Source organism: Lonchura striata, chromosome 1 (genome assembly GCF_046129695.1).
Source record: "Lonchura striata isolate bLonStr1 chromosome 1, bLonStr1.mat, whole genome shotgun sequence".
NCBI lineage: Eukaryota > Metazoa > Chordata > Aves > Passeriformes > Estrildidae > Lonchura > Lonchura striata.
This window is the reverse complement of record NC_134603.1, coordinates 129,789,727-129,803,408: the sequence shown is the minus strand read 5'-3', so window position 1 is coordinate 129,803,408 and position 13,682 is coordinate 129,789,727. Positions and strand designations below refer to the sequence as shown.

Sequence of the window (13,682 nt, the reverse complement as noted above, 5' to 3'; positions counted from 1 at the left end):
CTTTGTTTGCTTCTACTGCATCATGCTAATCCTTCTCAGGAGAGAGCGAAGAAGACACTTGGTATTACTAGTGAAGTACACGGAAGATTTTTTCTAAAGGAAGGAATTTCAAAGAAGAAATTTCAAAAGAGGAGCTGGAGCAATTCATTACGTTTCTCTCCACTGCTTTTGCACTCTCTCAAACGTAACTGAACACATATTTTTGTGACTGGATGAATGGGTGATCAGATCTTTACAAAACAAGATATAATTGCAATTTGTTTTCTCCTTTCTTTGAAGCTAAGCCCACAACTCTTTAATCTTAAAGACTGATAGGCCAAACCTTGACTTCTCACTCTTTCTGAGGCAGATTACTGATATAGGCAATGTATAAGGTCATATATTAACAGCAATATATAATGCTATATAATTCAGAAAGACAGAGAGGCAAAACCCAATACTGGGAGTAATAAAGTTAAACACAAATCTTCAAAGTCAAATTTAGCCAAAACCAAAGTCCATGAAGTGCCAAGGGCAAATCCTTTAAGTTTCAATAGAAAATATCATATACATAAAAGACATCTCAAAGTTTAATGGATCAATTGCATGCTCCAAATATACAATAAGTTATAGTCAATATAAATTACTATATTACAGTTTAGAAAGAAATTAGGTTAGATGTATGAGAAAACACAATTCCTCAAAATAAAGGCAAGCCAAACTAACCATAATCTAGTAAAGCAAAAAATAGTATTTTTATTTTACAGATTTTAAAGTGTCTTCACAATTATTTACGAAACAGCTTGATTTACAAGGAAAAGGCCATTTTTCATCTGAATATATATACAAAAACCCCTGCAAATAGTTTCAGTGCTGTTGCCAAGAAATTATCAAATTGCAAAGGGAAATTTTTTGAGTTAAGGACATAGAATATGCTAGATTGAATATTGGAATATTGTAATTCTAGGCTAATCTCTTTCTGAGCTATAAAAATGGTTACTAGTTCTCTTAGGTGTATGCAGAAAAATAAAGCTTGCATTCTAACTCAAAGCATTTCAATTTAATCCTCAAAACTCAATTACAACCAACAGTCTTCAGCATGAAAGCTGAAGATTTAAATATCTCTATAATCAGTTCTTATTACTTCTGACTGATCTAATTTCAAAATATTTTTTGCAGCTGTTAACACTCATCAGAGGTGTCCTCTTACTTATTTCTCTGTTGGAACTTAGAAGCCGCTTGCCATACTACGCTGCAGTTAATACAATTATTTTAATTTATCTGCTGCTCTAGACTTTAATATTGCTAATGAATAAAGACTATTCTCACAATGGTAATTCATGAACCTTCAGTAGATTAAAGTATTCTGTAAGCAGCTTTCAAAATTGGCTTTTATGCCTGTGTCATGCAAGATCTGTTTTGTCTCACAGAAGATAATTGAATAATGGTTGTAATTTTTTTGACCTTTTGAAGAAGCAAGATAGCTTGGACTGTCAACCCAACTCTGTAACACTCATCAAACCATCCTTTTTAATAAACATATTATTATTTTTCTTCCAGCTATACTGCAATGCATCTTACTTTACTCACATTTTATTTGTTTCTAGGCTCAGAGGATCAGCTTTGTTAGTGGGATTACATCAGGGAATTCAGTCAAGCCACTGCAGGCATGAATCTGATCTACTGGCAAACAATAGCCGTATTCTATTTAATTTTCTCTAAGTCATTTTCTGAAGCTTTGAAACCGTGCACAGTGTAGGTGAGGGAACTTGGTCTAGAGGTCTTACCCTTCCTCTCCAGTATTAATGGACATTTATATCTATTCCAGACAGCTTGGTTTTAAGGATCAAGAAAGCTGAGAATAACCCTTTTGGACCACATTTTAGTATCTTCACTCTAGCTGGTGTGGGCTGTAGGAAAAAGCATCTGCCTTACCATCACTGTTGATGCAGATGACAACAGGAACCTGTGTACCAGGGCCACATGGCTTTTCATTGTCAGGAATGCATTCCTCCAGCCCCGTGATTCTCCAGTCATAGCAAGAGGGCTCTTCACATGGGATGGCTTCCAACAGGTGAGGGCAGTTTCCTGTTCCTCCTGTAGGCTCATTGGTGATGCGACGTTTCCTTAGTTTAAAGCCTGAAATATCCACGAAAATAACAATTTAACTAAAATGTGAGGCACTTTTTATCTGTCTACACCTGAGTGAACAGTTCTGTTTCTCTTCTCTGTAAAACATACCACAGACACTCAGCAGAACAATACATTTTAGATAATTGGGTAGAAGAACTCAATAAAGAAGGACTAGAGATAAAGTTTTACAAGTTTCAATGTTTTGAGCCTCCTCAGGAGGCTTTGCCTTAAACCCCTGTTTATCATAGTCATGCATACTCCAGGAAGGAGACAGGATCATTTCCTGAGCATCGCTCTTGCAAGACCCATCTCATTTTATAAATCTTGACTACATTGCTGGGTTACCATTTCTCAAATATTCTGTTTGTTTTCTTCTCAGGTATGTTCCAACAGAAATGGATCATCAAGTGAAATCAGCTTACAAACACTCGTTCCCCCTCCAACCCTCCAAAATAAAATGGAAGAATAAAAGGACAGCTTGTGAGAAAAAGAAAAGCATGAAATAAACTCAAGTCCTGTGACTACATTTTTAGTAATAAACATCACAATATTCCCTTTCAAGCATCTAAAAATTTCCTTAAGACAACTTAAACTCATTTTGGAATGGACAAACTGGTGGGCATTTATGGACTGTATGATCTTCCAGGTCAATGCCAGCAACCAAAAGCAACCCACTCTCCCCTTTCAGGATGGCTCATTGAAAAAAAACAGAATAAATACAGTCAGACAAACCTAACCAAACTAAATTGATTCAATAAATAGTTTCTCTTTTCACATATTTTCACTGTCTCTTTTGTTTTATATCACTATTCAGGCAAGTTAGTAATATACAGATTTTTTTTTTTTTTGTAAAATACTACATATAATATACTCTGTCATTTCTACCAAGACACAAACTAAACAGGAGAGTTTTCAAACACACATGCGCAAGAATTGATTATTTGAAGATATGCCTCTTAATTAAATTATAGTAAGTATTTACTTTAAAAATACTTTTCCATTTTTCTTCAGTTGCTGTTTCCTTTTTTCTAAATTGAAGAGTTCAGCCAAATTATGTGCAAAAGGTTTTATTAAGCCTGACACAAAAGGCTGATATAATTTCAAAAATAAAGAACTCCAATATCTACAGATACAAAGGATGCAAATAATCTGGAAATACGTAGAGAGACATGCTGCTAAAAATGGGAGTGCCTGTACAATTTTCACATCATTCTCTCAGAAGAACTGTCAATGCAATTATAAAATAAAATGTAAGAATTTCCAGATAAGAAGAAAACACTGGCAGTTGAGAAAATATCCCTGCTCATGCATGCAGGGATAAAGGCTGGCACAAAGTACATCCTAATGTATTTCTATTAGACAGATGTCCAAATCAGTCTCACAAACCTAAACTTTACCCATGAAAATGTAGCAAATCTTTCAGTGATGGAATAGGAACAGAAATAACAGACTTCTTGATAGCTGTACTCAGACAAGACTTAATCTGATAGATTTGCACACTGAACTGCTTTTTCCTTCTTGAACTGATCAAGGTTGGGTCAGAGTTCCACAAAACAACTCTGCAAAACTTGTATTACTGCTGCCCAGACAGAAGTGTAGCTGGCAATATGCCAGAAATACCCAACTAAGCAAACATAGTAATCATAGTTGCTCCTTCCAGTGGACATATGTGGCTGCCCTTTCTTACGACTGTTTTCAGTCAAGAAACCAAGTCTGTATTCCCAGTTCTATCAGATAATAATTTTGCAGCAATGACTAGGCCAGTTTTTCTCATTTACAACCAGAAGCCCACAGACTTCTACCGTGAGGTCCCTGTCACTGTATTCTTGCTTTCCTATTTTGATGTCAGGGTACTACAATCTGTTCTGAACGGCAATAAGTTGTAAAACATGCTGAAATTGAAACCAGCGCATATGTCGTAAGTAAAACAGCCTCATGTATCAACAGGGAATGGTGCCATCCCTTTGCCAGATCATGCTTTACAGTCTAATGGTGAATTCTTAAGCTATTACTGAACTGTAAATCTTTTTATGAGTGCCTTTTATGCTACACACCTCAAAGGAGGCTTCTGTCCTCCTTTTGAGATAGTACCAAAGTTGTAATTTGAACACACAAACTGTATCTCTTTCAATCTGATAGGAAGGTTTGAAACTGGAATTGACCTGTAGAAACCCAAACTGACCTTGAGAGCCGAGTAAACAGGCTACATTTTTGCTACCTTTGGTGCAACAGTGATGTCAAATGTAGTCCTAATTCAACGACTTTATTTTGATGCCCAGAGGCACTACATATACACATCTCGGTACAAAATTTAGTGTGCTTACATAACCTAGTGACTTTGAATAGTAAATATCACCATTAAAAGGCTCTGCTGAATTTTTACATACCCTTCTTGGCCTGAGGCTCATCACAGCTTTCATAGGTACATGGTCCCCAGGCTGACCATGCCGAGGTCTCGCACTCTGTAGGACAGGGAACATGGCACAGCTGGGAGGTGCTGGGAAGAGGTCCTGTACACAGTTTACGGTCTACTGGCCTTGAAGCTGTTGAAACAAAGTCAAAATATTTCTCATATGTCATTGGTCATAATCCTAATACTCAGCTCTAAGTCAGAACCATCCTTTAGTCAGAAAGGCTGCTATCCCATCATTTCAATCTGATGACATGATGGAATAAAAGCCTGCCTTGAAAAAAAATTTAATGGAAGTTAGTTTACTCTTTGCATGAACAAAGCCAAATCCCATTATGTGGAGACAGGAAGACTGTAGATATTGCAGTACCCCCTTCAGACCCAGTCCTTTCTTTTGAGGAGTAAATTATACCACCACAATTGTTCACTTTTCATTCTACATAAATTTGTGTCCTGTTATCTCATTACCACTTCTCTTAAGAAACTGAACAAAAAGCTGCATAAATCCCTTTGCACTTGTATATGTAAGCTATATGATACTATAACTTCAAAGGCCTGGCTAATTATTATTTAAAAGATTATTTTTAAGCTTTAACATGAAACACAGCTAAATTTTTGGCAAAAACTTTTCTTCTTTTACTCTAAAGACCATCAAGTGCACACTCAGCAGTTAAGATTTGTGCAGCAGCAACTTTAGTTCAAGAAAGGCTTTGTTTCAGATATATACATGGTTTGTATTTGCTATAAATGTCTATAAATATGTATACATAATGTATATATGTAGTTGTAAAAACTATACAGGACTTTTTTTAAGCGTTATTAATCTATAGAGACACATGTGAAGGCAGACCCTTCTGTTCTTTAAAGATCAATAACTTGGGCAAAAATCATCCTTCTCCTTCCAAACTTTATTCTTTTGGCTTTCCAGGTAATATAATTAACAGGACAATTCTATAAGGTGCCAGAGTAAGGCACAGAACTCTAACTGATAATGTACCATTTCATTGAAAGGAAGATATTAATTCTCTTTCATAATAAAGGACTTGACAAAATATTACAGTAAGCAGACAATATTTGCTAGAAGTCTGCCATATTATTTCACTTTGGTAGATTGAGAAAACATAAAATTCCTTAACTTAAAACACTCTCCTTCTATTCAGTTTGGTTTTTTTCCTGTGGGAAGAAGTTACATCATTAATTTTTGCCACCGCTTTTAATGGAAAGACTCTCAGAATAAATACAGTATATGACAAAATATCTGTCTGGAAAAGAAGATCAATAATCACTTATGGAATGTGAAAGTAAACACCAGGCTGTTAAAGTACAGTCAAGCTTGTAGACATGTGTGTATGTCTTTCCATTTAGATTTTCTAAGCATGTGGTCTTTACAGTTTCAGAAAAAGCATCCAATTCTCACTTTTTTAAGGGGAAAATGGAATGAAAAATCCTCACCCTACTCTGGTTTTCAATGTGGCCTCCTTTGCCACAGTTTTACAATGCGTTGGTCCATATAATGAAGGCAGATAGTGGTGGCACATAGTCATTTAATATTACTGTCTCTAACTTACCAATCTCTCTCAAAAAGAAAAAAAAAATAAAGCCTAATATCCCAGCATTAGCATAATGCTATGTTGAAATTAAATTTCATGACATATCATTGAATTTTACAGTAATTTTGACATGCACACCTAACATGCATGATAATCAAGATAATAAGCATATTTGGTGTAGAAAATGAATACAAGTAAACATAATTTGCCTGTTGAATTTGTATTGAATAGTTTCTAATAAGAAAAAGAAAAACAGTAAGTAACTGCTCTCTATACATTTTTAACCTTTATTTAAATGGGTAATTGCCCAAGTGGGACAGTTGAAATTAAGGGCCAATCATACCCTTGAGACACAGTCTTGCTTCAGGGAATAGAGAAAGTGCTCTGAGGAATTCCATGCTTCATCTCTAGCCTTCATCATGATAAAGAACTTGCCATCACACTTGTTCAGGGAATTTTACTCAGAAAAATAACAAAGATCTTTAATCAGGAATCTTTCAGCAATAGCAGTTTTTTCATACCACAGATATCAATAAATCTTTAAATATGCCAAAATGCTTTCCAAATGCTGCTTTTAGACCCTAAGTGATGTACAAATGTTATCTCTTATATATTGCTTTTGCAACAAAAAAATTCAACCATTGGACAGAAAAGTTCTGTTTCAGGTTATTAAATTTTTGTTCATCATTGAGCACTTTAGGATGAATTTCATGCAGGATTATTCAAATTCTTTTCTTAAGATGACAGTAAAAGAAGAAAACAGCTTTGCCTGGGCATCTTATGACCATCTTGTTTCCATGAATTTAAATTCATTTCTTTCAGCATCACAAAAGTATGATTGAACACAGGGTTTGATGCTTATTGTTTAGCAAAGACGCTCTGACATAAGAAGATACTGGATGCATATATTTACAGTTTAAAACCTTGTCTTATCTCTGTCCTTTCATACTCTCTTGTGTCAGCAATAAAGATTGTTTTTTATTCCTTGGAAGTAATGTTGAATGTCGACTGTGTGTAATATTACAAGATCTATGTGAAATTTGACCAAATTTTGGGCCAAAAATAGAAAGAAAAGTTAATGCATTTAGATAATCTCCCTTCCTCTTTCAGTCTAACCAATAAATTAGATTCAGTTTTCAAGGGATTTTAGGTTTGAGGCTAGTAACCTAAAAAATAAAGTAAGATTTAATTATCCATTCCTCAAATCATCTTCTATATTAGGAAATTTTAGCTGAATATATTTTATACAATTGGAAAACACCTCTTTGAATACTGCATTTTAAAAACAACCAAAAAGGAAAAGAGCAGTTTTGTTTTTATGCATTGGCTATGTTTATCAAGATATCAAACCCTCCATCTTTCTCTAAAGACCCTCAAGAGACTAGTGCCCAGTAATGACCAGGCTGGCAAAGAGATTGAATTTGTATGTGACTGTATCAGTATAGGGAGACACAATGTCATATTTCTCTTTCTGATCATTTGCCACACTGGTTTCATAGAAAACAACACAAAGAAATTTTTTTCAAGTACTCTCACTCAAAAAATCCCAAGAAAAACCCAAGCCTAAAACACATTATGGCAAACAAGTAAATAACATATTTTCTTCTCATTTTCTATAATGGTGAATCCTCTCCTCAAAACACATTAGATAATTCAGAACATTATGCTCTGAGAAATGGCACAATTCCACGCATGTAAGCAGTTCCCCTGTATTTAATAGGGCAATGAATGTGTATTTTCAGATGTAGAATAAATTTATGCCCATAAAGGAACGTTCCTCTTCTTTATTCTACATCGAGGGTTTTAAAGGTACTCGGAATAAGATGAAACAGTCCACCTCATATAGTAAAAGGAACTTCATGACTAAACCAGTTAAGTAGGTGAACAGTGATGAAACAATTTGAGCCAGTGACAAGTAAATGGCAGAATGACTGTGGCCTCCAGGAACTCAATTGTCACTGCTTAACTACTGCAACCAATGCTCCTTCTTCTTCCTACTGACCTGAATAGCGTGAGGGATTATGGTTCAGCTCAGTATTAGAAGTTCAAATTCTTACTGGAGGCCTGACTTGGTGTTTTAAAAATACAGAAGGGACTGGAGACAGCGGCTATGATGAAAGCTGAAAAACAATTCCCAATGCTCAGAAGTGAGGGAAAAAGCAAACACTAGCTGAACGAGTTCAGGATTGGAGCAGGCAAGTGTTCCATCATCCCAGCTGGCTCATGAGCTTCATTAGATTGAATTTTGGCCTGTCACTTTCAAACTGGTCTGAAATTTCCTGAGAATGCTCAAATTCATTTAACTATTTCAGAGCTGCATAAACATGTTAAGTGAACACATATAGCAAACAAAGTCCCCCAAAGGGGCATTGCCTCCTTTGCATGCTCTTAACCAAGAGGTCAGGTTGGAGGCCTTAATTTACCTACCTGTTATTTCAAAAGTGATTGATAGCAGAGGTGCAGCACTAGCCTTCGACTTGCTCTGTGACTGACTTTCTGAAATAACAGGGAAACGCCACCATGAGTATATGAGAACAGAGGTCTTTAAAGCAGCCTTACCAAGATTACAACCAACAGTAAACTACACTGAGATGAAGGCGTTTCCCCATAGCATAATCTGGTGGGTGTGTGTCCTGGCTTTTTCCCATCCTCAAATTACTCATTGTTTTCTATTCTATGAGGGAAGAGAGAGGGAGGATGAGAAGAGCAGCACCTCTTCTGAAAATCTGTCCCCCAATGTGGAAACAGCCCAGAGCTCCTTTTTAAACTAAGAACCACTTCACTCCCAGTTTGAGCTCTTGAAAAACTGTTCTCATGTTTATGCATCCAAAGACTAGTTACATTTTAATCAGCTTTCAGGAGCCTGCAGAGATTACCTCCTGATGGGCTCCATGTATTCCTGTCACAGTTTGATAAGGGTAAATTTCACACACGCCTAATCTGGCGAGACTTCACAGCCTACCAAAATCCTAATCATCATTCTGAACGGTAAGCTGCCACTGATTTTATTGTTACCTCTCTTTAGCTGGGAGGTTTTTGTAGCTCAGACTACAGCAGAGGCATCTAAACTTTGTTCAGCAGAGGCGATTTACTAAAAGCCCTTGGGCAGAGCTGATTTGCATAAGACAAAGAGGCTTGAAAGCTTCTTCTTTAATAAATACAGATGTGGGGCTTCGGAGCTCACAAGTCAGACCCTACTGATCTGAGCAGTCATGCTGAAATGGATGTTGGCATTAACATTCCCCACAAACTCTACCGCTACGGCAAGTTTGAGAGTACCTTTAAACCAGCAGGAACCTCACTAGTCTGCTGTCTGGCCAGCCCTAGACAAAAAATGGTATTATGTAGGATTTGCATATTGATGTTGTTTTTCCTGAAGTATACGGCTGTAATGTGTATTTGTATGAAATAGGTAGAGGATATAATTTAATTTAAAAGTTAAATATTAAATGCATTTAGCTTAATTCACTGATTTCTGAATCTATAGCTCTGCACTACTATACAGAAGTAGATGTAAACTACTCAAGTGCTATTCTAAAGCATGTAGACTACCAAATGAATTAAAGATTTTGTATTCTAAGCTATTCTCTCTTTTCTTAAGAAGCTGTACAGGCTTTAACAGTGACAAGGAATATTATCTTCTCTCTTTCAGTTAGGTAAATAAATCCATGAAATTTTATTGGCTCAAAGATCTGAAAGCTACTTAAAAACTTGACCAAATCAAGGAAAAAAAAATTCCTTGCAAACTACATCTAATAATATTTTTACATCTTTCTATATTGAGCTTACATGCCAGAATTGACATATTCTACCTGCAAGTCAAATAGCACAAGTTCATCACACAGATGGACACACAGAAATTTACAGTAGATGAAAAAAAACAAATCAAGGACTTCTGATCCACATTTTCATGTTCTTTCTTATGGAAAGGTATCCTAGACAGTATATTTCAGTAGACACTAAGAAATAGTAATTTGTAGGAATTTTTTTTTTTATCTATATTTGCAGCATAGAGAATTAAATTTCTGCTACCGCAATTAAGCATTTTCATCTGAATTAAAAAATAGCAGTAACTCACAAGGTAAGGAGGCACTCATGACAGAAGACAATGGAAGCTGCCAAAGAGCTGTGGAATGCTGACATGCTCTGATTTCACACTAATTTCATTGCAATTGAATCAAATTTACCTTCTTTATCCTTGAGTGTATTTAGGTAGGCGAGGAGATTTTCGTTAGCCTGCACACAGTACACCTCCCTGGTCTGAACGCCACCTCCGCACAGCGCTGTCTGATTTCCTCGCCTCTTGTCCTGCTGGCTGAGGAGAGGATCCACGCGGCACTCTGCCCACTCGGTGGTGCGCCAGCCGTACCTGCATCACATTCCCATAGTCAGGTCTCCAGAAATCACGGAGCCATTCTACACAGTATTAAATTAGACTCGCTGAAACACCTCAGTACCTCACTAATTTCATCAAAGGCCTGAGCACCGCAATTTCTTGCACACAGAGGTGCATTAAATCTCGCATTTTATGTGTATAGAAACTTTTTTTGTATTATTTATTTTTTAAAATCATTATTCTTTACGAGGATCTTTTCTGTTTAATTCCTGAAACATACCACATATATAAATATTTTATTTGAGGGACGAAACTATACAGGGACATCTAGTCCATGTTCAGATAACTTTCAAGGCTGTGACTCTCAGCATTTGTTTAGAGCTTGAGAATTTACATAAATAAAATCCAAAATACGAAAGAGATGTGAATGCTGAGAAACATAAGAGCCAGAAAATGAGGGAAAAACCTCACAATTCCCCCTCCCTCCAGATAACCCAAAAGCCTACTGTTACCTTTGAAACAAAAGTTTCTTTTGGATAGCAAGGTGAAACTATAATTGCATTTCTTTATTATGACTATAGAAAGACTTTTCAGTAAGTTCTCTTTTTCACTTCTTTTAAAAGGAAGATCATTCTGCAGTATTGAAGCATCCCTGCTGAGTACTGATGAATGATGAGAAGCTGGAAGCTTCCTAATCAGTGAATACACAGCAAAGAAGACCTTTGACTCACAGTTAAAACCCCAATTGGGATTATGAACTGCAAGAAATGCTACAGAATTCCCTGCCTAACAAGTACTTTAAGGCTAAATAAAGCAAAGGGCTTCCTAATGCAGCTGGAGATAAAGAAAGATGATATTTCAACTATTAAATGAAAAAAAAATATATACCATAGACAAAATTCTTAATATCAAGTGACATTTCTCCAGATCCTATTTTTAGTTTGATAAAGAAAAAACACAGTTGGAACTTTAATATTAATTTTGATTAGATAAGGATTACTGCAATATCTTGAATCGTAAAGTGGTCACTGTCATTTCTCCTAAACTTTATTTGCTGTCGTGGTTAGCCTCTCCCACTTCCCATCTAGGGCCTTTGTTGTGCTGAGTACAAGTCTCACTAAAACAGTCTGCTAGCTTGTAGCTAACCAGATGTTTGACACCCCTTTCCTCTATTCAACATTTGGTTTGCAAACAGACAAGAAATTCAGTAAACAACGATTCTGATAGAAAAGTTACATAGGGAAAAGATCACTGACAAATCAACACAATTTCATCTTGCCTGAATCTGCGTATGTGCAAATATTGTCTTTTAAAAACTGAAATGAATGAAAAGAAAATATTATTATTCCTGTACTTAGAGAAGGAACTGGTTACACTACAATGGGAACTATTTGCAGACTTTGGGCTTTCAAGAGCACTGAATAAACAGGAATAAAGAAAAAAAGGTAAAGTCCTACCTAATATTTCTTTAATAATGGTTTGGTCAATATTCCATTACCAACCTTGTACACTTCATTGAAATTGCTCATTTTAGTAACAGAGAAGTGAAAGGAACCAACTTACGTAATGCAGGGTGCTACGCCGTCTCCTTGAGTAACACACTGCTCTGCTTCTTCTAATTGTGGGCATTCACTCTCACTGCCAACAGGGAGCTGCTTAATGGTCCGTGATCTTGTACGATTCCCTTTAGGGGTTGTCATGTCAAAGCAGGTTTTGGAGCAGGGGGTCCATTCTGACCACTCTGACACCTGGCACTCCTTTGTGATCACACAGGACTGAAATGTGATGGGCAGCTTTTCCTGATTGCAGAAGCTGTAATAATAGAGTGTTACAGTTTTTATCACACACATCCACAGACAGTCATGAACGCCTACAGCAAAAGCAAAAAAAAAAACATTGCCATATCTGTGAAGAAAATTAAAATCTAAGCCTTCCTACATGTATGGAAATATAACAGAGGAAATATATACAATTTTCATTTCTTATTTTTAGGTATACTCTTTTTTTTTTTTTTTTTATTTTTGGAGCTATTTCCATGTAAGGGAGAATTCAAAACCAAGATGACTAAAGGTGTTTTTTGCAGAGAACTAAATACTCAGTGTCATCTTCTCCTAATTTCCGGACTACAAATGGCTTAAAAACACAACGGCAAACATACTGATGCTTGGTCACTAAGAACTTATTTTGTCTATAGTTGGTATATTGCCACAGTGATGCCTCATGGTCCAAACAGGGAATGATCTCTAGTCTAAAGTGAAGTCTTCCCTGTTACCAATAGTACTTATTTCTTGTTGCTTCTGAAGTCCATAATTTAATTCCCATTTTTTTATCTGATTGCCTCATTCAAGTATTACATAGGCTGTCAGCAAGATTTTCTCCCTCTAAATCACTCTTAATTTTAAATTTTATAGACTAGAAACGAACATTTCTATTTTAAACTTTGATTCACAATAGAAAAATGAGAAATAGAGAAGGGTGACTGCAGTTAAATAAAATGTAACTTTATCTCCTTAATTACAATTACAACACAGATTTTTTTTTTTTTTTTATCATGTCTGGGTAGGAATAAAAATCTGGCTTTTGAAACAGTTAAATAGACAGGAAAAATATTTACTGATACTGCAAGTAGCACAATGAAATGCTCTGTTCAACACCAAGCCTATAAACTATACTACAAAAGTTTTTATTTTTCCCTTTAAAAGAACACAATGAAAAATGAATATTTACAAGTATTTCACTACTATACAAAATTTGGCTCTACCCATATATCCAACATAATTTTGAACCTCTATTTACAAAATTTTGTAATAGAACCAGGGGTACTTGATGAAACAGAGAGATTTAAAAACACAATAAATGAAAGTAATATATGCACAAGAAACACCCCAATTCTACATCTTGCTAGTAGAAGATCCTGGTTATAGAGACAGTGTCAGCATGTCCAAAAAGAGGCTGACGAATCCGTGAGCCATCATCCCTAATACATTTACTTTGGATATTAGAGAAATACAAAATGAATGGACTGCAAAAGACAGTCAGGTGTCATATTTTTGGTCTTTAAATCACATCTCCCTCTACCACTGGAGACAGTAAGGTGGAGACGCTGCTGGGCTTTACAGACTATAGGGGATTACTCAGAAGGAGTTTTCTAATGTTCTTACTATGCCAAAGGCAGTGGTGATGGGCAACCCTAACATGATATAGTCAACTTTTATTCTGCTTTAGGACAGAAACTACATCCTGTTTGTGGAGAAAGACAGTCAGCGGAGTTTTT

General features: G+C 36.0%; 1 protein-coding gene across 1 annotated transcript in view; it reads right to left on the bottom strand.

Annotated features, from left to right (window-relative positions):
• The window catches only part of THSD7A (thrombospondin type 1 domain containing 7A), a 264,728-nt gene that overhangs the window by 87,965 nt on the left and 163,081 nt on the right, over positions 1–13,682 (bottom strand). The window contains exons 6-9 of the mRNA XM_021538341.2: positions 11,972–12,220; positions 10,260–10,441; positions 4,500–4,655; positions 1,915–2,118 (exon numbers count right to left, since the gene is read on the bottom strand). Of these exons, the coding sequence (XP_021394016.2) occupies positions 1,915–2,118; positions 4,500–4,655; positions 10,260–10,441; positions 11,972–12,220 (791 nt within the window). The remainder of the gene's footprint in view (positions 1–1,914; positions 2,119–4,499; positions 4,656–10,259; positions 10,442–11,971; positions 12,221–13,682) is intronic.